Source organism: Hyla sarda, chromosome 11 (assembly GCF_029499605.1).
Source record: "Hyla sarda isolate aHylSar1 chromosome 11, aHylSar1.hap1, whole genome shotgun sequence".
Taxonomy (NCBI): domain Eukaryota; kingdom Metazoa; phylum Chordata; class Amphibia; order Anura; family Hylidae; genus Hyla; species Hyla sarda.
In genome coordinates, this window is record NC_079199.1 from 50,196,367 (window position 1) to 50,224,252 (window position 27,886).

Consider the following 27,886-nt stretch of genomic DNA (forward strand, 5'->3'; position numbering starts at 1 on the left):
TATTAAGGCAATTTAGTGTATTTCAGTATACTGAGTCTAAAGTTTTTTTTTGTTTTTTTTATCATTATCTCATTATAGGTAAAAGCATTTTACAATGGGCATGTGGAATGTTTGATGGCTGCTGCAAACTGAGGGCACCCCCAGGCTGTAATATTGCCATTGAAATTGGCAGGACAATTTACATTTACAGAAAATAAGTACATACAATAAAGTCAATACAACATAAATACATTAAAAAGTTGTCTATTGTTTTCCATGTTTTTGTCTTTGTACTGTTCACCATTCTGTCCCTGTCCCATTCTGAGTTGTTAACATACATAGACTTACGCAGTGAAACCATTGATCATGTGGGCATATCTCAAAATGATCAGGTCTAACCAGCCACATCTCCTTTTCCGACCTGTGGTTACTCCCCATTCATGACCACGTGTCTGAAGAATGTTACCAATTTCCTGAGAAGAAAGAAGGAACAAGGTGTTCTGTGAATACATACAATACACTGTCTGCACATTCATATATCTGCAATAAAGGAAGCATTCTGCATCTACAGTGAACATAGCAAGAAGGCTAAATGTTTATAACACATGTACATGAAAATATTCTGATAGCTCATATACAGAAACCATGACAAGCTGTACTAGCAGAGCGCCTATTGTATAGATCAGTGCAATTCCCAATACTAAGAAAAACTACAGATCACAGTGGAAAATGAGCCCCAACACAGCTCTATAGGCAAAAAAAAAAAAAAGTTATAGTAGTCAGAACATGGAAATGCAGAGATAATTTTTATAGTAAAACAAAAAGAATACAAATCGGGTATCGGTAAAATTGTACTGACCCTTAGAATAAAGATAGCCTGTAACTTTTACCGTACATTGAACTCATTACCATATGTTGAAAAAATTATTGCCCCAGTAAAAATGCAAGGCAATTTTTTTTTCTTTGGCTGGTTTCATACAGCAGAAAAAATGTTGTGCATTTTTCATCTACACTTGCATTTTGGCCTTCTTTTTGCTGTAACCAAATGGTAGAGACAAAAATCATGGCCAAAATTACGGCTTAGAATTGTGAGCATAAATAAAATATGCACACACTTTTTACTGTCTTAAATCTGTCTTAATGCATTACATGATAAAAATAGGGATGCCATTATATCATATAATGTAAAAAGTACAGCTTGTCCTTCAAAAAAAAATAAAAAATCTCTTTTTATGTCAGTGGAAAAATAAAAGCGTCACAGCTCCTAGAAGGTAAGGAGAAAGAAAATGTAAGCAAAAAATGTAATTCAGGGGTCGGGAAGGGGTTAAATTTCCAGTACCCAGACATTAACTGGGTAGGACGGGGAAATATGTAATTAACCTTATCATGATACCAGGGCGTGGTTGACCTATACACCACCTGAGCTAGGCCAGCTTTACCTGTGCCAGGCACGGGGCAAATAATCTCTCCAACACAAGGGTACGGATATTTGGCTTTACTGAGGTTGGAAAGATGGTACAATCCATTACAGCTCAGGTTAGCGTGAATGAGTTGCAGGATGAACTTAGGGAAGCTTATCAGTTTGCTGGGACTTGATGATTGTGCTGTATATGACTGATTCAGCCCACGCTATACTTTAGAGACTTGAACTTGACTAACTTGTTGGACTTGTATAATATCCCCAAGACTGTAGGCTTACCGCAAGACTTTGACTTTCACCTGGGTAGTGGGGTTAACTGGTAGTAGATGCGTGGTTGCCGGATTAGGCCTCAGGCCTCCTTTCAGATCTACCTCACAGACAGACTTCACACTTCACCAAACTGTACCACAGCAAAAGCTTTATCTGAACTCTAGCTACAGTATATAAGGGGACAATTCAGAGCCTTCCCATTGGCCAGATAAGTCACATGTTCACCTCTGCATACTCCCCTTAACAACAAGATCCTTAGCAACAAGAGACTTAAGGCAACAAGTACATAGATAATACAAATACATTAACCCTTATGTAACAGTACATTAGTCTATGAAATATAGAGGGTTCTGAGGAAAGGGGACCCATGACGGACATTGAACAGCATCTGCCACACAGGATTGGCAGAAGTACAGAAGAACACATGATTCTGTACTGGGTCACCACACTTGCACTTTTTAAACTGTGAACTCAGCCTAAGCCAGTCCCTTCTTATAAATATGCCATAATATGGTAAATAGATTAAATAGCCCCAGAATGGAGAACTGCAATGTTCTGTAACACTACATTACATCCCTCCATAGCACATACAGCACTGCTAATCCTCTATAGGGGAAGGAAGAGTGTATGTGTAAAAGCTGTTTTTGTAGCTGATCCCATCATGTATGGGGTGGTTGAGATACCGGATATTAAAGCATTACAGCCAGAGGAACGTTCTCCCTAGGTCTAGTTGGCTATCAAACTACTATTTGTAATGTACAATTATGAGAATTATGAGACTTTCTTTTTACAATTCTGTGGTCTTATCATACTCACATTTATCTGTTCTGTTGGGAAGGCTCCTATGCCCACTCTAGTGGTATACGCTTTAACCACACCATATACCTCCCCAACATTCTGAGGAGGGATTCCAAGTCCGGTGCAGACACCTCCTACTGTACAATTTGATGAGGTCACATAAGGGTATGTACCTGCAGATAAGGACACAACAGCAAGTTTATAATGGTGAAGGACAAAATTCTAAAAAGAAATATACATTATAGGTGATTAGAAAAGGGAGGACAGCTGGTGTCCACACATTACAGGGACCCACTGACTTTATGTCCCAACTGGTACCGTAGCAGTGCCCAATTCTCCCCCCCCAACCCCCCCCCCTCCAATCAGCTAATCTATGGAAATGTGCACTAAGGGCAAGATGATCTGAAAGCCTCATATTTGGTTTTTCTTGACTGCAAAAAATGCTCTTAGATAGAGATGAGCAAGTCTACAGTAAGATTTGACAAATTTATTGAGTAACAATATAAAAATCAGCTCATCTGAACTCTTGAACAATGCACAGCACTCTCCCTATGGCAACAGCAGAACAGGAGCTTCATTCGGCTAGCACTTGTAGTATTAAAACTTACACTTTATTAGATTTTTAGTATTAAAAATGTTAATAATTCTAAAATCTTGAAACATGGTTCAGCAACTCCAAATCTAAGTCATAAGGAGATGCAGGAAAACTGCACAACACTAACGTGTTTCAGAACCTATGATCCTTATTCATAGACTAACAAACATTAAATGAAAGCAAGTTGCTAAATGGTGTATCAAGTTTTTATAAAGGACCTGTGGTCAGTCCTAAAAAAATAGAGATTGCATTATCATTAAATAGCTTAGGCTGCCCTAATCACACACCTTTTTACAGTCTTTTGGTACGGCCTTCCAAAGATAGGAGTGAATATCAGGTGATGGGTGCAGTTATACAGTCAGGGAGTATATATTAAACATACACGCCTCTCACAATGTACAACATCCACACCCCCTGACTGTATAATGCCGCCCATTACCAGATAGCCACTCCCCTTTTTTTAAATAACATTTATGCCAATCTGACTGATTCCCTGAATTGTCAGACAAATTATAAACTCTTATATTTTGAGAACGGGAAGGCGTATCAAGGAACTGTAAAAAGGTATGGAGTCAGGGCACCCTAAGCTATTTAATGATAGTAAAATATTATGGGGTTGGTTAGTTCTAAGAATTCTGGTCAAAAATCGGCCCTATAAATCCCATATTCCATAGACTTACATTATGAAACCATCTCAGCCACATGGTTTAGAGCTGGGAGAGAGCGCACATAACACTTCTCTTGGCTTATTGCAGCGATCGTTCAGGGTCTGAACACTCCCTGACCATTCAATACTCCTGACATATCACTACAGAATATGTAAATTTTTTAGATTTTTACTGCAACGCCCATTTAAAATTTTATTCTATGGGGAGGGAAACACAAAAAACCTTTAAAAAAAAAAAAACACACCTGTGGCCCCTTTGTTATGCTGATTGGTGGGAATCTTCAAGACTTACACCAATCACACATTAACATGTATTCCTGGAAAACCCCTTTAATAGGTTGGTATCAGAAAAACACTTTCTTATAACCATCATTTGTGAACATTTGGTGTTTGCGAATGGTTAATTACATCAATAAATGAATTTAACCCAATTTGCATTGTACTCTTTTAATCAGCTACTCCGGCAGTGACAATGAGACTGTGCGAAGCCTGGGAATAATGAATAAAAGAATGTGATAATTACAGTCCTGGTACTTTATTATATGTCCAGCCTAATGACTGTAGTATTAGTAGTAATACTGTAGAACAGCTTTCTAGTCATTAAGTAGATACTTTGTTTAATCATCATTATGTCATTTATTATATTAGTCTACACTTGTTCTCCTTGTCACACACCAACGACCCTGTAATGGAAAGATCAGGACAAATCTGTTCATTATTTCTGGCATCTGCCGTTCCTCTTTAGAAAAGATATGTCTATAAAACCAATACAATTGCTCAAATGTGTGCAAAATGCAACAAAAAAGTGCAGCAACTTTTTTAACGGATTGCATACATTTTGCACCTGTTTTTAGTTATTGTTAGAAAAGGTCAACAAACTGGTCTGTTGACACACTGGTAAGAGTCTGCTACACTAAGTAGATTCTGTTTCAAAGGGGTACTCCGCTGCCCCTTCGTTCGGAACAATTTGTTCTGAATGCTTGGAGCGGGCTGCAGGGGTCGTGACGTCATGACCACACCCCTCGGGACATCATCACGCCACGCCCCCTCTATGCAAGTCTAAGGGAGGGGGCGTGGCGGCTGCCACTCCCCCTCCCTTAGACTTGCATTGAGGGGGCGTGGTGTGATGATATCCAGAAGAGTGTGGTCGTGATGTTAGGATCCCCGCTGCCGGCACCCAGCGTTCTAAACCAACCCTGGGTGCTGCACAGAGATTGTGGGGGGAACCCCACGATCAGACATCTTATTCCCTATCCTTTGGATAGGGGCTAAGATGTCTAGGGATGGAATATCCCTTTAAAATCCATGTGAAATCCACTTCAACACCGATCAAAAAGCACATTTTAAACTAGCGTGTCAATTCTTGATGTGGATGCTGTGTGGATTCTCACCATTGAAGAGCAGGACACCAAATCTGCACCAAATTTGCAGCAAAATCCACTGCAAATCCACACCTAAAATCCTAATGTAGACTTCCAGTAAAATCCTCTGGCAAAAAAAAAAAAATCTGATACAAAAATATGTGTGAACAGGGGCGTGGCTATAGAGGTAGCAGTCACAAAAGGGCCCCTGGTGTCTAAGGGGGCCCCAAAGCACATTTACCCCATAAGAGACCAGTATTATAATTGGCATATGGGGCCCTTTTGCACATTTTGCATTGGGGCCCAAAAGCTACAAGCTACACTTCTGTGTGTGAACATATTGTAACAGCTTTCCTGAGCTCCTCTTTGTTTCTGCATGAAATTACTGTACAATGCCTGATATTGGTAGATTTCCTGAAACTGTGTGGACATTGAGTCAGCATGGGATGCTGGGAGATTTCAGCTCTGAAGCATGTAATTCAGGTTCAGAATAGGATAGGTTATATATGTTGTGATGTCGGACTCAATAAGACTCAATGGGGTTGAGGACAATGGCATACATGGGTAGGATTTGGCTGAAATTTATAGTGAGATTTGGCTGACACTGTAAGGTTCTATCCAAAGGCCCTTGGGGCCTGAGGAAACTCCGTCCAGGTGAGAAGTCCCTGCCTATGACGCTCTGTATGCTGCTTTTCGGGGAAGCTGTATCTTTTCACTGCGGTTGTTCATAGCATATGAAGTATGAATAAATACCAAGCAAGATAACTGATTGGGTGAGTACATCTTTTTTTTACTTACCTTTGGATACAACCTAACAGTGTCAGCCAAATCTCTCCATAATTGTCAGCCAAATCCTACCCATGTATGCCATTGTCCTCAACCACATTGCCAGCGATAGAATTCAGCCAAATTGCCCCTATAAGTGCAAACCATAATGCCCCTGTAACTGCTATGCCGAATATGCCATCATGAGAGCCAGCTGTACTGCCAAATAAGTGCATTACCAGGCACTGGATTGGATCTGAGGGTTTTGTACCCATGCTTAAAGGGGATTTCTGAGACTTTTTCATTGATGGCCTATCTTCATAATATGTCATATCAGTAAGGTCTGACACATGGCACCCTGCCAATCAGCTGTTTGCTAGAGCTGCGGTGCTTGTATATACAGAGAACAGAGCTGGAAGCAGACAGCGCCATACATTGTGTACTGGCCGTGCCAGATTACTGCAGCTCAGCTTCCATTTACATTTACCCCTTCTTCCATCCAATTTATATCTTGTTTACCAACCAAAGTCAATGTCAAGAAGTGCAGCATTAGCTCCTTCCACCAAAATCTTCTTTGGAGAGCCATGAAGAGCCTCATACATGAAGTATACACCATCTCGAACCATTGGCCGTATTTTTTCAGCGTACATCTGTAACATTAAAGAAGTATATAAGAGTTGTGTAACATTTGACAATTGGTTTAAAGTAAAGCTCCTGTATAGAGAGTCACTTCAACCACTATGTTATGGAATGGTATGAGGCAAAGGCTACAGTGTTACATGGGTCGCATGACCAAAATATTTGTGTGACCAAAATATTTGTGTGATTTGTCTGCAAGATTGCTTGTAAAAAAAAAAAAAAAAAAAAAAAAAAAATATGATTTGCAGACTTGCTTGCACTGGCAAAGTCATGTGCGATTGTGAGAGTGTAATGTTATGGTCACATTTTGTTGCAACATAACCACATTAATAATCATTAGGTGCAATATCGCAGAGTGACAGTGTGATCTCTAAGTCATGTGACCAAAGCCGCCATGTAGCCATAGCCATAGAACTATCCTCTAATTAGAAGATTATTGCAGGGAAATCCCATTCTCTCCTGATACTGGTGCTGTTTGTGGTAGCCTGTATCCTATCAGTGGATCCATCACAGACAGATCAGCCTTACCTTCAGTTTCTTCAGCTGCCCTTCTGTATCGACCTCCAAGTTTGGAAACATTGACTTATGCTGATGTGCCAGGTTTTTAAACCTGAAAAATATAACATTGATTTTATGATCACAATATTGCACATAAATAACTCCAGGTGCATGTTAGAAATGTTAGATACAGACAGATGATAATTGGATAAATAAATATATACATATGAGAGATAGATAGATAGATAGATAATAGATAGATATGAGATAGATAGATAAACCTCACTCAAGTTTCATTTATCCTGGAGTGCTGCTGAATCATTTTTTGGTGTGGATATCTCATTGTGACCCGTGACCTTGGACATTTATCTGCCGGCACCCACTGTTGCTACATCTGTTTGGTTGTGCTGCTCTACTCTACTATTTTGGCTACTTGGTAATTCCTTACAACATGGAGACTCATGCTACTGCTTCTGGACTGGTAACTAGACCTGATGTCTACACTTACACTGGTAACGACATAAATAGAATTCTTAGCAATGTTGATGGTGACGCATCATTCTTACATGCACCGTCTAAACTAGAAATACAAAGACAGTTTGAGATTGAACCAAAAGTCTTCTCTCGCTTAATCTACACCCCACAACATTGGGGGAGTAATAAAGGACAAAAGATTCCGGGAGGAATGCACATTCAACCGTGAGAAAACTCCTATGCTAACGGCATCGAGTTTCGTCAGCAATATGAGTCCATCTCCAATAAGTACTCTTGTTGAACCTACTGTTGTTGAACCTTGAATTTTTACATAGAGACATTGCTATTACTAAAACTAAAGTTGCAACTTTGGAGTCTTCACTTAGGGGACTTTTGGCTGAAAATGACTGTGATGCCTTTATTTCTAAACCAAAGACATATCTACAAAAGTTGAAGTTGCAACAAGAAAGTATTAAACAAAAAAAGTGGTCCTGGGACATACATGATTATGTGAATGGCAGCATGTATACTTGGAGTGATGTTACATTGAATGCCAAAAGAGGCAAAAAAAAACAAAAGACTTTAGGAGTGCATCTAATCCCTTACCTACTAACCAGTCTCTTACTCCTACAGCAGATAATGAGACCAACCAAATGAGGAGGTAAGTGGCGTAGACGAGCACATAAAGACAAGAGGTCAACAAGCGGGGAAAACTCAACAATAACCTCAACAACCTCAGCCGAAGTACAGAACAAAAATAAAGTGGTATCTCTTCCATCACACTTTCTGATGACCAATTGCAGTTACTTTCTCATGGATTGAACTTTTTTCCCATTAACTCACCTGACTGGTTCCAGACCGAGTTGGACTTGGCTCAATTTCTGAGACGCATTAAGTTGAAAATTTGGTTTCAATCAAATGTTAATAATAATGTGGCTAATACATGTGCTGATTCTGTACCATTTAGAGCATCTGACTTTACACTCAGGAACCCCAGCAGCTTCCAACCTCCTGTTTCTGCCAGTGCAGTGGATACATTCCTCTCTATGGTCAAGCGGGAGCTTGAGAAGATGAAGGGTAATTCCACTCCAAAAACATGCAATTTATCACATGCACAACATCTAGCACTACAGGAACTGATCCATGACCACAATCTTATCATCAAATAAAGATGGGGCAATTGTGGTCATGGATTGTTCCAAATACATCTCAGAGGTACTGAGACAGGTACATGACACCTCCACTTACCGTGCTCTCAGACAAGATCCACATCCTTCTATAGAGCAAAAAATTTAAAAAGTACTACAAGAGGGTCACTCTTCGGGTCTAATCAATGAACCCCTGTATCAATATCTGATAGTGTCCCACCCTAAAACTCTGCTTCTATATATTCTCCCAAAAATCCATATGACTATGGTGGACCCTCCCAGTAGGCCTATTGCCTCTGGCAATCACCAGTCATATTCAATCACCAGTCATATATCCATCTTTTTGGATCAAGTCCTTAGGAGCAAAATCCTATATCCATGACACTTCAGATTTTTTGTTACAGTTACAACAGGTGTCTTTTAATGAGGAAGTTATTCTAGCAACACTAGACATATCTAGTTTGTATACATCAATAGCACATAAACAAGGTATTCAAGCTGTCCATGATGCCATAGTTGGAGATTTCTCTGCAGAAAAAAATACACTTCTGATTATACCACTAACTATTGTACTTGAGAACAACTATTTCTCCTTGGATGATCAACTGTATGCCCAAATAGCAGGCACAACGATGGGCACAATGTAGTGCCCACGTATGCAAATATCTTTGTGGGCGCCATGGAGGAAGCGTTGGTCTATGTATCGCCCCACTTCGACCTAGTGTTGAAGTGGTGGCTCTACATAGAAGCCTGATTAAGTGTCCTTTCCGGGCAAGAAAAGTGTTGTTTCTTGTGCCTAATAAACCATTTGTGATGCAATATCCATGATTCCAGTCACATCCATCTGACACTGTAATTGCGCCTGGTGAAGATCCATTTTCTCTTCTTTTGCTTCTACTGTTGTGAACCGGTGAGCGTAGACCTTATCAAAGGATCTAGGCTGCTTGCAGAGTGTTACTTATCCAAACACTACATGGTGTTGTGCCCTCAGTGTAACATCACTTGGTAAGTGTATTTCTTTATTTGCACTTGCCAAGCATCCTAAAGTACTGTTCTAGGGGCGTGTGTGCCTTTTTCCTTTTCTCTGTTATATATGTTGAAAGGACTTGTATTTAAACATCCAGGTACAGGCCACGGATACAACATCAAATAATTCCTTACTTGTACCATGGATCATGCCATCTATGCGTTGAGTTGCCCATGTAACTTGATCTATGTAGGTGAAACTACTCTAATGTTCAAACATCGCATCAATCAACATCGATACTCAATAAGGAAACGTCTTGACTTGGAGCATATTCCCCCACTTAAATATGGCGGTGATCGTACAAGTATCCTTAAGAAGCGCGAGTTACGCTGGATCCACACACTTAACTCTCTACGCCCACATGGGCTCAATGTGGAATTTGTGGTGACACTGAATATTCTAAGCGTATCTGGCAAGGACTCTATTATATACATTTGTTACCAGTTGCACCTCTAGTGATATGCATTTTTATTAAGCTAATTTTTAGTTCTTGTTTTTATAGACACTTCACAAGAGGAGGCGACATACAATTACTGTACAAACTGGGACAAGCGTCTGTCAAGAAATAATTTTACGGTTTCTCCTGTGTCATTACTTTATACTCATGATGATATACAATATTATCACCTGGACTTGGAGGGGCGATATGGCCTGCATAATTCTGGTCTTTTGTGGTTCCCCGTTGTTACGGGCTCCACATTGGCCAGAATTGAGCCCCTCCTTGTGCGATTTGCACAGGGTTGTGACTCAAATGCCTGCCAGATTTGCCCCCTTGTCAGGTTCATTGCCAGTATGCACATAGAAGGCAAGCTGTACAGCCCACCAGCTTTCTTAATGGCGATTCATGCCCCTCACGCACATCTGCGCTTGCACGCAGACACATTGAATGGCACGCGATGCCGGAGAGCGGAGGCAGCGTCTCACGCCATTACAGTTGGTTGTATTACAGACTTCCTTGTCCGGAAATCCATGTATGTATGTCCTGCCCCTCTTTTAATTGATATTTATGTCACTGCACTGTATTTTATCAATTTTGTATAAGTATTCAGGATGTTGGCACAAATGCACACTTCCATATGAGAGAACACCTGGTACTTGCACTGAATATAGGTCTAGGATGAATAGATCTTGTGATTTATGCACTTTATTATATGTTATGCACTTTGTACTCATTATGCTAATGAATTTGATGAATGTACACCCCCTGTATAAATGCCTTGTCAGTATCACTTGATGTTAAGCTTGAAAAAGGCTGCAAGTGGGCAGCCGAAACGTCGCTATGATGTTGGGCAAATAAACCTCACTCAAGTTTCACTTATCCTGGAGTGCTGCGGAATAATTTTTTGGTGTAGATAGATAGGAGATAGATAGATATGAGATAGATAGATAGGAGGTAGATAGATAGGATATAGATAGATAGATAGATAGATATGAGATAGATAGATAGATATGAGATAAATAATAGATATATAGATCATAGATAATAGATAGGAGATAGATAATATATAGGAGATAGATAGATAGATAGATAATAGATAGATAGATAGATAATAGATAGATAGATAGATAAGGTAGTAGAGTAACCTTCAATACAATCAGTCTTTTTTGGTGCAGTGTTTCAGTATCAACATTCCACAGATAAGCTGATCTGCTTCAGAGCAACTCCTCTCTGCTCTATGTCAGTGCTCACATACCTGTGAGATCAGGTTCAGGATCCAACACACACCAGAACTGGAGTATAGGAGTGACTTCATCTCCAAGACCTCCAGTCATTTCCAAAACCCGGACCTAAACTCTAGTGTTATGTCACTGAGGCAAAAAACTATCATACATACCTCCCATCCACCAATTTACCAGCTGCTTGCCTACAATAGATAGATAGATAGATAGATAGATAGGTGATGATAGATAGATAGATATGAGATAGATAGATAGATATATGATAGATATATATATAGATAGATAGATAGATAGATAGATGGGTGATAGATGATAGATATGAGATAATAGATAGATAGATAGATAGAAATGAGATAGATAGATAGATATGATATAGATAAATAGATACACACAGAAATGTAGAGGCAGCACAACCAGAAAAAGTCCAAAATGTCTTGGGGTGCAGGCAGGTGAGGTACACGCAGAGGCGTAGCGTGGGGGGTGCAGGGGGGGCCGGCCGCATCGGGCGCAACATCTGATGGGTGCGCTCGCACTCGCAGCTCTCTGCCCCTGCCTGGCTCACTCACTCTCTCTGCAGTGCTGGCTGTGCGAATTTGATCCGAGCCGCCGGGTCGCCGCCCACTGTGGAGGCAGTGGCGGATCCAGGGGGTGGGGGCAATGGGGCAATTGCCCCCCCCCCCGAGATTGTTGCCCCTCTTCCTGAACTATCGCATGGTGGAGCGGGAGCTATCGGCTGTCCCGCTCCACCACCCCTTTCTCACGCCCGTCACCTTGCTATCACACGCCGCGGCTGCTCCATTCCTGCAGTCAGTGAGAGCCAATCATGGCAGGCCGGCACGATGATGTCACATCATCGCGCTGGCGCCCGGAGATCACGTCCCCGTGGCTCTCACTGACTGCAGGAATGGAGCAGCCGCAGCGTGGGAGAAAGGTGACAGGCGTGAGAAAGGGGAGGGGGAGCAAATTATAAGTGAGAGGGGCAAATGATGAGTAAGGGCCACATGTCAGGGGGGCATTATATGTGGGGGCACATGACAGGACCCCCCCCCCTGTCATGTGCCCCTCATATATAATACCCCATGTCCTGTGCCCCCCCCTGACATGTGCCCTTCACATATAATGCCCCCTGTCCTGCCCCCTGCCCCCATTATATGTGAGGGGCACATGTCAGGGGGGCATTATATGTGAGGGGCACAGGACAGGGGACATTATAAGTCAGGGTCACATGTCAGGGGGGCATTATATGTGGAGACACATGACAGGGGGCATTATATGTGAGGGGCACATGTCAGGGGGCAATATATGTGGGGGCACATGACAGGGGGGCATTATATGTGGGGGCACATGACAGGGGGGCATTATATGTGAGGGGCACATGTCGGGGGCAATATATGTGGGGGCACATGACAGGGGCCCCTTGTCATGTGCCCATATAATGCACATATAATGCCCCCCTGACATTTGCCGCTTACTTATAATACCCAAAGTCATGTGCCTTGGATCATCTCCAGGGTATGGTTCCATTTTGGTGTTTAGTTTTTGTTCTTGATATTTTTTGTCGTTTACGATGGTTGTGAGATGACATATAATAGCACGGCCCATGCTAGGTTACTACATTTGTAGATTTGTATTCATAGACCTGGTGAAAATGTGGAGAATGTGTAATGCATGTTCGCACTCAATAAAGTGTTTGGAAATAAACTTGTATTTAGATGCATTTTACTTTAATTACATCAGTATTTTCATAACAAACAATACATGTGCTTAGGGGGTAAGGGTTTCTTTAACTAATCTAGTGGAAGAGACTCGAGTGCTAAAATTCACGGGTTGGGGGGCGCAAATGACTTGCCTTGCCCCGGGTGCTGACAACCCACGCTACGCCACTGGGTACACGGTTACAATCGCAGACCATGGAAGCAGATCCAGAACAAAATGATCCTTGCAGCACACCCATGAAGTACAAACAGTGAAGGTTTATTAACCCATCAGGACAATACAACGTTTCAGCAGCATCACGCTGCCATGCTTGAGAATGGCGGCGTGATGCTGCTGAAACTTTGCATTGTCCTGATGGGTTAATAAACCTTCACTGTTCGCACTTTATGGGTGTGCTGCAAGGATCATTTTGTTCTAGATAGATAGATAGATAGATAATAGATAGATTGATAAATATGAGATAGATAGATAGATAATAGATAGATTGATAAATATGAGATAGATAGATATGAGATAGATAGATGATAGATAGATAGATAGATGATAGATAGATAGAAAAAATTGAATATCCGCAGCACATAAATTGTGAAAAAATCCTGTGATTTATTCCAAACAAAATACGAGTGTCAGTAGCAACGTTTCAGCTAGCTCTCCTAGGCATTATCAAGCTCCATTATCATGGCTAGGAGAGCTATCTGAAACGTTGCTACTGACACTCGTATTTTGCTTGGAATAAATCACTGGATTTTTTCACAATTTGTGTGCTGCGGATATTCAATTTTTTCTGCTTATACATGGACCCTTGACCCAGGTTGGCACCGTTCATTTTTTTATTACTCTGAGACGTGCTGCTTTCTTCCCTTTGTACTAGATAGATAGATAGATAGATGGATAGTTAGTTTTCCCTGGAAAGTGCACATCAAAATCCAGACAACCTGGAGGAATGCAAGGGTGCAAGCAGGCATTGGAATCCTGGTCACAAATCATCAGTTTAGTAAAAACAGGGGATCACTGCAGCTCACCAGCATAGGAAGGAAGGAAGAAAGAAAGGTAATGTAAAGATAGAAATTGAGAAGTTACATACCATGAATGAAGATTTGTGTCTATATGCCTGGTTTGCTATGAGAATGTGGTGTCCTGGTACCGTATTACATACCATACCTTGTATGGTGGTCCCCAAAGTCAGAGTTACTACATTCAGGTAGGGTTACCCCAGGTGGAACAGCCCCTAGTCGCCTCCTTCTACTCTAATTCTATAATGTTTATATGTACATATTTAATAATGTAATTTTAATACAATGTATAGCATACTTACCTTGTTAGCGTCGCAGGACCTTCAGTCATGTGACCATGTTGATTCCTCTATGGTATGTTGGAGGACCTTTGGAGGTCCTTGGGTCACATGTTTACCCATAATTCTATGTAAAGGTGATTGACAGAAGTATTGGACCAATCAGCTCTAGTCCAGCCCCTGCCCATATAAGGGAGCTGTAGCCAATTATCGCTCTCTTGGGTTGCTGCACTTGTGGATGCCGGACTAGAAGGATGGATCTGCGCAACTTTCAAAGACACACTAGGCCAGAAAACCTACCGGCCTCAGCCTAAACTAGACTGTGAGTTCTAAACTAATCCCTGCTAAAGCTAGCGTGACTACTGGACTGCAACTAAAACCCCTAAATCCCGTGGAACAGCGCATATCAGTCTACAGACTCTAAATTGCTTAAGGTCCCAACCACTGTCAATCTCTAAGAGACTTTGCCTGTACAGAGACTGTTCCTGTTATGAAGCTTGCATAAAATCTTCAGTAAAAGATCCAACTGTTTTCAGCAAACTCTCCGTTGTGGACATTCAATTATTCTATACCTCCCTATCGCTCTTGGGAAGGGTGGCAGTAGGACAAGCATTACAGAGGAGCCCTCACCCTGGCATCACGAATAGAAAGGGTTAACCAGACACCCTTTAATAACCACACAGCTACACTCCCTACACCCAACTCCCCCAGGCTATCACAAGAACAATAATGAAAAGATAAAATGATCCAATATACGAGACCTGGAAGAAAACTCATCAAAATCTGAAAGAAGGTCACAAACTCGGAGACCGGTGCGTGATGCTTTTGATGAGTATGTTGGTCCTATTCCTTTCTTCGTAGTGCCTATGCTAAGACAAAAAAAAAAGATACAGGAATTAAAACAGGTAAAACAGTAGTCATTTCTGCACATATTTTCAGCTTTTCAGACCATTACTTTGAAAATACATGAGTGCAAATTGATGTAAATTCTACAATAAATTAATTTATCAATTGTATGACAAAAATAATGTCTTATATTGTTAGGAGTATCTGATATTGTATGAAGTGTCTAAGGGTATGTACCTCACTTCATGCAGATTTCACACACAAATATCCTCCGATTCTGCGCCATGAGATTGTTCATGAAATCATCAGTAACTAAGGTACATGTGAAGATCTCATTCACATCTGCTGTAAGCTTCATTCAGAGTCTACACTGACATTTTAGTGTCAAAAATCATGGAATAAATTGCCCAGTAAAATTCCAGACACCATGACGGAAACCCCTACAACCCAATCCAAGTCAATGGTGTCTATAGTGCGATGTTGGTAAACAGCATAATAGAGATATGGCAACATATCTTTTTTTGCTCCTATGAGAGAGCAGAACAACGAAAATAAAATAGGGGTGTGCATATAGCCTTAGGCCACGTTCACACACCGTAAAAAGACAAACAAAAAATACAACAAAAAAAAAACTGCTGTTTATGGCTGGATAAAAGGCCAGTTTTAGAGTGTGTGAACATGGCCTTATATTGTATGAAATATAGTGTTGTAGGGAATGTCTCATATGTAATGTTATTTCCTGTGAAGTATCTTATATTGTATGGAATGTCTTATATTGAATAGAACATGTTATATTGTATGAAAAGTGTTATATTTTATAAAGAAGTTGGTATGGAGTGTCTTATAGAGTATGGAACATGTTATATTGTATGATGTGCCATATTGTATGAATTATGTTATTTTGTATGGTGTGCCATATTGTATGAATTATGTCATTTTGTATGGTGTGTCATATTGTATGAATTGTGTTATTTTGTACAGTGTGTCATATTGTATGAATTATGTTATTTTTGTATGGTGTGTCATATTGTCTGAATTATGTTATTTTGTACAGTGTGTCATATTGTATGAATTATGTTATTTTTGTATGGTGTGTCATATTGTATGAATTGTGTTATTTTTGTATGGTGTGTCATATTGTCTGAATTGTGTTATTTTTGTATGGTGTGTCATATTGCCTGAATTATGTTATTTTGTACAGTGTGTCATATTGTATGAATTATGTTATTTTGTACGGTGTGTCATATTGTATGAATTGTGTTATTTTTGTATGGTGTGTCATATTGTCTGAATTATGTTATTTTGTACGGTGTGTCATATTGTCTGAATTATGTTATTTTGTACGGTGTGTCATATTGTATGAATTATGTTATTTTTGTATGGTGTGTCATATTGTATGAATTATGTTATTTTTGTATGGTGTGTCATATTGTCTGAATTATGTTATTTTGTACGGTGTGTCATATTGTATGAATTATGTTATTTTGTACGGTGTGTCATATTGTATGAATTATGTTATTTTTGTATGGTGTGTCATATTGCCTGAATTATGTTATTTTGTACAGTGTGTCATATTGTATGAATTATGTTATTTTGTACGGTGTGTCATATTGTATGAATTATGTTATTTTTGTATGGTGTGTCATATTGTATGAATTATGTTATTTTGTACGGTGTGTCATATTGTCTGAATTATGTTATTTCTGTACGGTGTGTCATATTGTCTGAATTATGTTATTTTGTACGGTGTGTCATATTGTATGAATTATGTTATTTTGTACGGTGTGTCATATTGTATGAATTATGTTATTTTTTTATGGTGTGTCATATTGTCTGAATTATATTATTTTGTACGGTGTGTCATATTGTATAAATTATGTTATTTTTGTATGGTGTGTCATATTGCCGGAATTATGTTATTTTGTACGGTGTGTCATATTGTATGAATTATGTTATTTTTGTATGGTGTGTCATATTGTATGAATTATGTTATTTTTGTATGGTGTGTCATATTGCCGGAATTATGTTATTTTTGTACAGTGTGTCATATTGTCTGAATTATGTTATTTTGTATGGTGTGTCATATTGTATGAATTATGTTATTTTTGTATGGTGTGTCATATTGCCGGAATTATGTTATTTTGTACGGTGTGTCATATTGTATGAATTATGTTATTTTTGTATGGTGTGTCATATTGTCTGAATTATGTTATTTTGTATGGTGTGTCATATTGTATGAATTATGTTATTTTGTACGGTGTGTCATATTGTATGAATTATGTTATTTTTTTATGGTGTGTCATATTGTCTGAATTATGTTAGTTTGTACGGTGTGTCTTATTGTATGAATTATGTTATTTTTGTATGGTGTGTCATATTGTATGAATTATGTCATTTTGTATGGTGTGTCATATTGTATGAATTATGTCATTTTGTATGGTGTGTCATATTGTATGAATTATGTCATTTTGTATGGTGTGTCATATTGTATGAATTATGTTATTTTTGTATGGTGTGTCATATTGTATGAATTATGTCATTTTGTATGGTGTGTCATATTGTATGAATTATGTCATTTTGTATGGTGTGTCATATTGTATGAATTGTGTTATTTTTGTACGGTGTGTCATATTGTCTGAATTATGTTATTTTTGTACGGTGTGTCATATTGTCTGAATTATGTTATTTTGTACGGTGTGTCATATTGTATGAATTATGTTATTTTGTACGGTGTGTCATATTGTATGAATTATGTTATTTTTGTATGGTGTGTCATATTGCCTGAATTATGTTATTTTGTACGGTGTGTCATATTGTATGAATTATGTTATTTTTGTACGGTGTGTCATATTGTATGAATTATGTTATTTTTGTACGGTGTGTCATATTGTATGAATTATATTATTTTGTACGGTGTGTCATATTGTATGAATTATGTTATTTTTGTACGGTGTGTCATATTGTATGAATTATGTTATTTTTATACGGTGTGTCATATTGTCTGAATTATGTTATTTTGTACGGTGTGTCATATTGTCTGAATTATGTTATTTTGTACGGTGTGTCATATTGTCTGAAATCTTCTACACTGTATGGAGTGTATCAAATATTTGATATTGTATAAAGCATCTCATATTGTTGTACGGAGTGTCTTATATTGTATGGATTATATTATATTGTACATGATGTGTTACATTGTATGGTGTGTCTTATAAGGAGTATGTTATATTGTATGTAGTAATTTATCTATTTTTGAGATATATTATGTTGTTTGAAGCACAAGCTATAAGAAAATTACTAACAGCACAAAGGTGATGTAATATAATTACTTTTTCCCATCTTGAGCTTGTCTCTGGACTTCTTGGAGACCATCAACTGCCTGGTGAAAGTCACAGACTGTACAGGGGACAAACATCAGAAAGTCATATATATATATATATATATATATATATATATATATATATATGTATATCAATTATAGTTATATCTTTGTTACATGCACTTGTACTTACCAATATGAGCTCGGTCAGATATAATCAGTCTTTTTTCCCAGTCTTTTAAACCTATTGAAAAGCAACCAAAAACAGCTAATAACTTCCTGTAATTAAATGTCAGAATAAATAACTTTTTATATGTTGTACATCTTGGCAAAACATTATCCTTTCTAATGTAATTCATAAAAATATGATCTCCTTTTTATAGAAATCATGGCTTAAAAAAATAAAAAAATAAATAAAAAGATCACTAGAGGTCCCCAAACTGTCCAGAACATAATCCTGTCTGGCTGCAGCATTATCTTTGTCTCAGCTGAAACACAGGCCAGGAAGTGAGGGTAGGACTAGCACTTCTCTGTGCTCACTCCTGTCCTATCTATCCGACTGCAGCATGAAAACAAAGAGGAAGGGGTTACAGAGCAGCCTGCAGTGATTGGATGAAAGGACCCAGAACAGCACAGCAGACTCTGGGTGGAAGTGAATGCATAGTGAGTGAAGGTGGGCTCAGTGCTTGTCTCGAACATGGTCCTTCTTGAGCAATAGAGGTCAGAATGAGTGATCAATGTCACGATGCCGGCTGGCAGGTAGTGGACCCTCTGTGCCAGAGAGGGATTGGCGTGGACCGTGCTAGTGGACCGGTTCTAAGCCACTACTGGTTTTCACCAGAGCCCGCCGCAAAGCGGGATGGTCTTGCTGCGGCGGTAGTGACCAGGTCGTATCCACTAGCAACGGCTCACCTCTCTGGCTGCTGAAGATAGGCGCGGTACAAGGGAGTAGGCAGAAGCAAGGTCGGACGTAGCAGAAGGTCGGGGCAGGCAGCAAGGATCGTAGTCAGGGGCAACGGCAGAAGGTCTGGAAACACAGGCAAGGAACACACAAGGAACGCTTTCACTGGCACTAAGGCAACAAGATCCGGCAAGGGAGTGCAAGGGAAGTGAGGTAATATAGGGAAGTGCACAGGTGAAAACCCTAATTGGAACCACTGCGCCAATCAGCGGCGCAGTGGCCCTTTAAATCGCAGAGACCCGGCGCGCGCGCGCCCTAGGGAGCGGGGCCGCGCGCGCCGGGACAGAACAGACGGGGAGCGAGTCAGGTAGGGGAGCCGGGGTGCGCATCGCGAGCGGGCGCTACCCGCATCGCGAATCGCATCCCGGCTGGCAGCGGGATCGCAGCGCCCCGGGTCAGAGGACGTGACCGGAGCGCTGCAGCGGAGGGAGTGAAGCGAGCGCTCCGGGGAGGAGCGGGGACCCGGAGCGCTCGGCGTAACAGTACCCCCCCCCTTGGGTCTCCCCCTCTTCTTGGAGCCTGAGAACCTGAGGAGCAGACTTTTGTCAAGGATGTTGTCCTCAGGTTCCCAGGATCTCTCTTCAGGACCACAACCCTCCCAGTCTACTAAAAAAAAATTTTTCCCTCTGACCTTTTTGGCAGCCAAAATTTCCTTGACCGAGAAGACGTCCGAGGAGCCGGAAACAGGAGTGGGAGGAACAGACTTGGGAGAAAAACGGTTGAGGATGAGTGGTTTGAGAAGAGAGACGTGAAAGGCATTAGGGATACGAAGAGAAGGAGGAAGAAGAAGTTTATAAGAGACAGGATTAATTTGACACAAAATTTTGAAAGGACCAAGATAGCGTGGTCCCAACTTGTAGCTAGGGACACGGAAGCGGACATATTTAGCGGAGAGCCATACCTTGTCTCCAGGGGAAAAAACGGGGGGAGCTCTTCTTTTCTTATCCGCGAACCTCTTCATGCGTGAAGAAGCCTGTAAGAGAGAATTTTGGGTCTCTCTCCATATAATGGAAAGGTCACGAGAAATTTCATCCACAGCGGGCAGACCAGAGGGCAAGGGGGTAGGGAGGGGGGGAAGAGGGTGACGGCCGTACACCACGAAAAAAGGGGATTTGGAGGAAGATTCAGAGACCCTGAAGTTATACGAGAATTCGGCCCATGGAAGGAGATCTGCCCAGTCATCCTGGCGGGAGGAAACAAAATGTCGCAAATAATCACCCAGGATCTGGTTAATTCTTTCTACTTGTCCATTGGACTGGGGATGATATGCAGAGGAAAAATTTAATTTAATCTTGAGTTGTTTACAGAGAGCCCTCCAGAATTTAGACACGAATTGGACCCCTCTATCCGAGACAATCTGCGTAGGCAACCCGTGAAGACGAAAAATGTGTACAAAAAATTGTTTAGCCAACTGAGGCGCAGAAGGAAGACCAGGAAGAGGGATGAAATGTGCCATTTTGGAGAATCGATCAACGACCACCCAAATAACGGTGTTGCCACGGGAAGGGGGTAAATCAGTAATAAAATCCATACCAATCAGAGACCAAGGCTGTTCGGGGACAGGCAGAGGATGAAGAAAACCAGCGGGCTTCTGGCGAGGAGTCTTATCCCGGGCACAGATAGTGCAGGCTCGCACAAAGTCCCCAACATCCGTCTCCAGAGTCGGCCACCAATAGAAGCGGGAGATGAGTTGCACAGATTTCTTGATGCCCGCATGACCTGCGAGATGGGAGGAGTGACCCCATTTGAGGATTCCGAGGCGTTGGCGTGGAGAAACAAAGGTCTTTCCTGGAGGAGTCTGCCTGATGGAGGCAGGAGAAGTGGAGATCAGGCAGTCAGGTGGAATGATGTGTTGCGGAGGGAGATCAACTTCTGAGGCATCCGAGGAACGAGAGAGAGCATCGGCCCTAATGTTCTTATCGGCAGGACGAAAGTGAATCTCAAAATTAAATCGGGCAAAGAACAGAGACCACCGGGCCTGGCGAGGATTCAGCCGTTGGGCAGACTGGAGGTAGGAGAGGTTCTTGTGGTCGGTGTAGATAATAACAGGAAATCTTGATCCCTCCAGCAGATGCCTCCATTCCTCAAGTGCTAATTTGATGGCTAGAAGCTCTCGATCCCCGATGGAGTAGTTCCTCTCCGCTGGAGAGAAGGTCCTAGAGAAAAAACCACAAGTGACAGCATGCCCGGAAGAATTTTTTTGTAGAAGAACAGCTCCGGCTCCCACTGAGGAGGCATCAACCTCCAATAGGAAGGGTTTGGAAGGGTCAGGTCTGGAGAGCACGGGAGCCGAAGAAAAGGCAGACTTGAGTCGTTTAAAGGAGTCTTCTGCTTGAGGAGGCCAGGACTTGGGATCAGCATTTTTTTTGGTTAAAGCCACGATAGGAGCCACAATGGTAGAAAAATGTGGAATAAATTGCCTTTAATAATTGGCGAACCCCAAAAAGCGTTGGATAGCACGGAGTCCGGAGGGGCGTGGCCAATCTAAGACGGCAGAGAGTTTGTCTGGATCCATCTGTAGTCCCTGGCCAGAGACCAAATATCCTAGAAAAGGAAGAGATTGGCATTCAAACAGACATTTCTCAATTTTGGCATAGAGTTGGTTGTCACGAAGTCTCTGAAGAACCATACGGACATGCTGGCGGTGTTCTTCTAGATTGGCAGAAAAAATTAGGATATCGTCCAGATATACAACAACACAGGAGTATAACAGATCACGAAAAATTTCATTGACAAAGTCTTGGAAGACGGCAGGGGCATTGCACAGTCCAAAGGGCATGACCAGATACTCAAAGTGTCCATCTCTGGTGTTAAATGCCGTTTTCCACTCGTCCCCCTCTCTGATGCGGATGAGGTTATAGGCGCCTCTTAAGTCCAATTTAGTGAAGATGTGGGCACCTTGGAGGCGATCAAAGAGTTCAGAGATGAGGGGTAAGGGGTAGCGGTTCTTAACCGTGATTTTATTAAGACCGCGGTAGTCAATGCAAGGACGTAGGGAGCCATCTTTTTTGGACACAAAGAAAAATCCGGCTCCGGCAGGAGAGGAGGATTTACGGATAAAGCCCTTTTTTAGATTCTCCTGGACGTATTCGGACATGGCAAGAGTCTCTGGGGCAGAGAGAGGATAAATTCTGCCCCGGGGTGGAGTAGTACCCGGGAGGAGGTCGATAGGGCAATCATAAGGCCTGTGAGGAGGTAGAGTCTCAGCTTGTTTTTTGCAGAAAACATCCGCGAAGTCCATATAGGCCTTAGGGAGACCGGTTACTGGAGGAACCACAGAGTTACGGCAAGGGTTACTGGGAACCGGTTTTAGACAGTTCTTGGAACAAGAGGACCCCCAACTCTTGATCTCCCCAGTGGACCAATCCAGGGTTGGAGAATGAAGTTGAAGCCAGGGAAGTCCAAGGAGAATCTCCGAGGTGCAATTGGGGAGGACCAAAAGTTCAATCCTCTCATGATGAGATCCGATGCTCATAAGAAGGGGCTCCGTGCGGAAACGTATGGTACAGTCCAATCTTTCATTATTTACACAATTGATGTAGAGGGGTCTGGCGAGACTGGTCACCGGGATGTTGAACCTGTTGACGAGAGAGGCCAAAATAAAATTTCCTGCAGATCCAGAGTCCAAGAAGGCCACTGTAGAGAAGGAGAAGGCAGAGGCAGACATCCGCACAGGCACAGTAAGACGTGGAGAAGCAGAGTAGACATCAAGGACTGTCTCACCTTTGTGCGGAGTCAGCGTACGTCTTTCCAGGCGGGGAGGACGGATAGGACAATCCCTCAGGAAGTGTTCGGTACTAGCACAGTACAGGCAGAGGTTCTCCATACGGCGTCGTGTCCTCTCTTGAGGTGTCAGGCGAGACCGGTCGACCTGCATAGCCTCCACGGCGGGAGGCACAGGAACAGATTGCAGGGGACCAGAGGAGAGAGGAGCCGAGGAGACGAAACGCCTCGTGCGAACAGAGTCCATATCTTGGCGGAGTTCCTGACGCCTTTCAGAAAAACGCATGTCAATGCGAGTGGCTAGGTGAATAAGTTCATGTAGATTAGCAGGAATTTCTCGTGCGGCCAGAACATCTTTAATGTTGCTGGATAGGCCTTTTTTGAAGGTCGCGCAGAGGGCCTCATTATTCCAGGACAATTCTGAAGCAAGTGTACGGAATTGTACGGCATACTCGCCAACGGAAGAATTACCCTGGACCAGGTTCAACAGGGCAGTCTCAGCAGAAGAGGCTCGGGCAGGTTCCTCAAAGACACTTCGGATTTCCGAGAAGAAGGAGTGTACAGAGGCAGTGACGGGGTCATTGCGGTCCCAGAGCGGTGTGGCCCATGACAGGGCTTTTCCGGACAGAAGACTGACTACGAAAGCCACCTTAGACCTTTCAGTGGGAAACAGGTCCGACATCATCTCCAGATGCAGGGAACATTGGGAAAGAAAGCCACGGCAAAACTTAGAGTCCCCATCAAATTTATCCGGCAAGGATAAGCGTATCCCAGGAGCGGCCACTCGCTGCGGAGGAGGTGCAGGAGCTGGCGGAGGAGATGACTGCTGAAGCTGTGGTAGCAACTGTTGTAGCATAACGGTCAGTTGAGACAGCTGTTGGCCTTGTTGCGCTATCTGTTGTGACTGCTGGGCGACCACCGTGGTGAGGTCAGCGACAACTGGCAGAGGAACTTCAGCGGGATCCATGGCCGGATCTACTGTCACGATGCCGGCTGGCAGGTAGTGGACCCTCTGTGCCAGAGAGGGATTGGCGTGGACCGTGCTAGTGGACCGGTTCTAAGCCACTACTGGTTTTCACCAGAGCCCGCCGCAAAGCGGGATGGTCTTGCTGCGGCGGTAGTGACCAGGTCGTATCCACTAGCAACGGCTCACCTCTCTGGCTGCTGAAGATAGGCGCGGTACAAGGGAGTAGGCAGAAGCAAGGTCGGACGTAGCAGAAGGTCGGGGCAGGCAGCAAGGATCGTAGTCAGGGGCAACGGCAGAAGGTCTGGAAACACAGGCAAGGAACACACAAGGAACGCTTTCACTGGCACTAAGGCAACAAGATCCGGCAAGGGAGTGCAAGGGAAGTGAGGTAATATAGGGAAGTGCACAGGTGAAAACCCTAATTGGAACCACTGCGCCAATCAGCGGCGCAGTGGCCCTTTAAATCGCAGAGACCCGGCGCGCGCGCGCCCTAGGGAGCGGGGCCGCGCGCGCCGGGACAGAACAGACGGGGAGCGAGTCAGGTAGGGGAGCCGGGGTGCGCATCGCGAGCGGGCGCTACCCGCATCGCGAATCGCATCCCGGCTGGCAGCGGGATCGCAGCGCCCCGGGTCAGAGGACGTGACCGGAGCGCTGCAGCGGAGGGAGTGAAGCGAGCGCTCCGGGGAGGAGCGGGGACCCGGAGCGCTCGGCGTAACAATCAACAGAACAGAGGGATATGCGAACCAAATACAGAAGCTAGACAAAAAAATAGACATGTTAAGCATCTGCATGACCTATTGAGTAACATATAGAAGCACTATTTTTTATGTGATATGACAGTTACGCTTTAAACTATAATACTATTCTGTACATACTAATATAAAAACTGAGTTAGTCTACAGTACTATAAACAACTCTTTAACGTGTGGAGTTGTTTTAGGAAGGAAGCAGGTAGAGTAATTGTTTCTATGCTTGATCTGAAACCTATATCTCTTATCAACGTGCGGCTCCTCCCGCCAGACAAAGCAACCTGGTTACCTTGTCCCGATGTGCCCTGGTCTGTGCCTCTTTTCCCCTTCCTGTTCCCACTGCTGTCAGTACTATTGCTCACAGGTTTGCCCATATATAACCTTTATTAGGCATTCTCATTCTCAATAAGGTACCGGAGCAATAGGTATTCATATAGTTGTTATTCATATACAGTTCCTTTACAGTGTATGACCTCAGCCTACTTGACTCCATTTCTACCTGTTCCTTTGTACATTTGTCTCCCGTTTTTTTGCCATAGCCTGATGAACCTGTGCAGCCTGCTTTGACCTGTGCAGCCTGTTTATGACTATGCAAGTACTGTGACTATGCCAGCCCAAGACCTCAGCCTATACATGGTCTTGTCTTTACTTTTCCCCTTGGAACTTCACACTGATGTCTCTTTGCCTGCTGGGCCAGCTGCCACCCCCATCGGGACCACAATTAGGGGTAACAATCGGCTAACTAATTTGTAGTGATGACCAGATCCTCATAGGAAAGGCTTAAAGGGCTACACCATTGGCGAGCATTCAGAACTAAATGTTTTACTGCTGCAGGGGGCAACCATGCTTCCCGTGACATCATAACCACGCCCCCCAATGCAAGTCTATGGGAGGGGGCGTGGCGGCTGCCACGCCCCCTCCCATAGACTTGCATTGAGGGGTGTGGCCATGATGTCACGAGGGGTTTGGCCGACCCCTGCAGCACGAAAACAGTGTTCAGAACATTTCGTTCCGAACAATGGCCAGTGGGGTACCCCTTTAAAGGGTGAAAAATAGGGGGCTAAGCCACACTGCTTGGTCCACACCCATTGTCCATTACACATGTAAAATCCTTTAAAGCCACTCTCACATGTGTACAGTACTGAACAAGCTTGTATAAGGTCATAACCCTGTGCTGTGGAAAAGATAGCAGTAATTCGCAACAGACATTACCTGTGCGATCCCTTCAGTTAAAACAGCCCCTCGATTCACTGATCACAGTGGGTCAGGCTTCTGATACTCTCTTTATCCCAAAGGGAAAGCTTCAGCTAGCCATGCATTTCCCCTACAGCGACCACTACAGGGAAAATGTAGTATTACATGCAAATGAATGGCTGAACTTATAGTTCATGGACAATCCAGGTCCAACAGAACAAGAGATGTTCTTTACAAGTTGATTCCTCTGCTTAGTGTAATAGAGAGGTGTCATAGCCCCTAATATGAAAGCCATATCCCTCTGTAGAACATATGGATGGGGGATGTCTTGATTAAACTCCGTTATTTACAATCCACAAAAGGAACATCTTCATGTTAAAAGACTTTATAACCCATCAAAGTAAATGTATTTTCCTTTAAAATCTCTGCTCAGCCATGACCTCAATGTCAGTGAGAGTATTTTCATAGTGATAAATGATCTTTACCTTTTTTTTCGTTTTTTTCCGCCTCCTCAAACAGTCCCGGCAGATGTATGACAACCCCATTACCTGTAGGGATGCACAGAAATGCATTAGAAAATGTAGAAAGAATCCTTCACCTCTATCTGTACAACTGAGAAGGGCAATGACACCGCCATATAACAGCATTACACTCTGCGGAAACAACTCTGCACAAATATATGGACTTCAGAGCCAAGCGCACATCGCCAAGTAATACATTTCCTCCAGATAGACTCGCACATGAATTCCCAAAAGAGATATAGATTACAAAGTATATAAACCGACTCCTGTCCGATAGGAGGAAAAGCACAATATTAATACGACACCGGGGAAATATGCTGTGGCTCCATTTGTCATCGGTAAACAAGAATATACGACCAGTTAGGGAATTTTAAAAGGGCGTTTTTATAGATCTCCTACCAGCGCAAGATAAACTCGGTGCTTTTTGCCATAAAATCCCATTAAGTAAACAGCCAGTACATTCAGGTAAAAGAATAAAAGTAATGAGATAATATATAACACTCACAGGAGCCGTGCTGATCTATTTTCGTACTTGGGGTTGTGCATAAACCCTACAAAACAACCAATTTATTTAGCTGTTTTTATGTTTTTTCTTTTATATCATTTAGCCTTTTTTTTTTTGGCGTGCGGATATTTTATAGATGAATTAACAGGAATGTAGGAGCTTTGTTTCCTGATTGTTTGATTGAGCAGAAAACTCTGCAACTGACTGTAATAATGGAATAGTACAGCGAGGGCCGGAGGGCTACCGGATGGGAACCACTGACTGAATGGGGGCTGTCAGCCTAGATTTGCACATGAACGTACAATAGTATTGAAGGTTACTCTACTACCTTATCTATCTATCTATCTATCTTATATCTATCTCATATCTATCTATCTTATATCTATTTTTCTATATCATATCTAACTCATATCCATCTATCTATCTATCTATCTATCTATCTATCTCATATCTATCTATCTATCTATCTATCTATCTCATATCTATCTATCTATCTATCTATCTACACAACAAAGCACGGAGACAGCACACCGGGGTAGACAGTAGATGTGGGAAAATAAAACCGCACTTTAGTTGAACTTGAACTGGTGTGCTGCCTAAAAATCGACTTTGGATATCTATCTATCTATCTAAATACCTATCTCATATCTATCTATCTATCTATCTATCTATCTATCTATCTCATATCTATCTATCTATCTATTTAATAATAATCTATCATCTCTATATCTATCATTCTCTATTAATCTATATTTATCTATCATATACTTTTC

At 42.2% G+C, this 27,886-nt stretch overlaps 1 protein-coding gene across 1 annotated transcript in view; it reads right to left on the bottom strand.

The window, feature by feature from the left end:
- Window positions 1-27,886, bottom strand: part of ADSS1 (adenylosuccinate synthase 1) — a 76,566-nt gene that overhangs the window by 12,259 nt on the left and 36,421 nt on the right. Inside the window, exons 3-10 of the mRNA XM_056545471.1 lie at window positions 26,573-26,635; window positions 18,687-18,737; window positions 18,504-18,570; window positions 15,090-15,197; window positions 7,023-7,104; window positions 6,379-6,505; window positions 2,486-2,640; window positions 328-452 (exon numbers count right to left, since the gene is read on the bottom strand). Coding sequence (XP_056401446.1) covers window positions 328-452; window positions 2,486-2,640; window positions 6,379-6,505; window positions 7,023-7,104; window positions 15,090-15,197; window positions 18,504-18,570; window positions 18,687-18,737; window positions 26,573-26,635 — 778 coding nt within the window. The remainder of the gene's footprint in view (window positions 1-327; window positions 453-2,485; window positions 2,641-6,378; window positions 6,506-7,022; window positions 7,105-15,089; window positions 15,198-18,503; window positions 18,571-18,686; window positions 18,738-26,572; window positions 26,636-27,886) is intronic.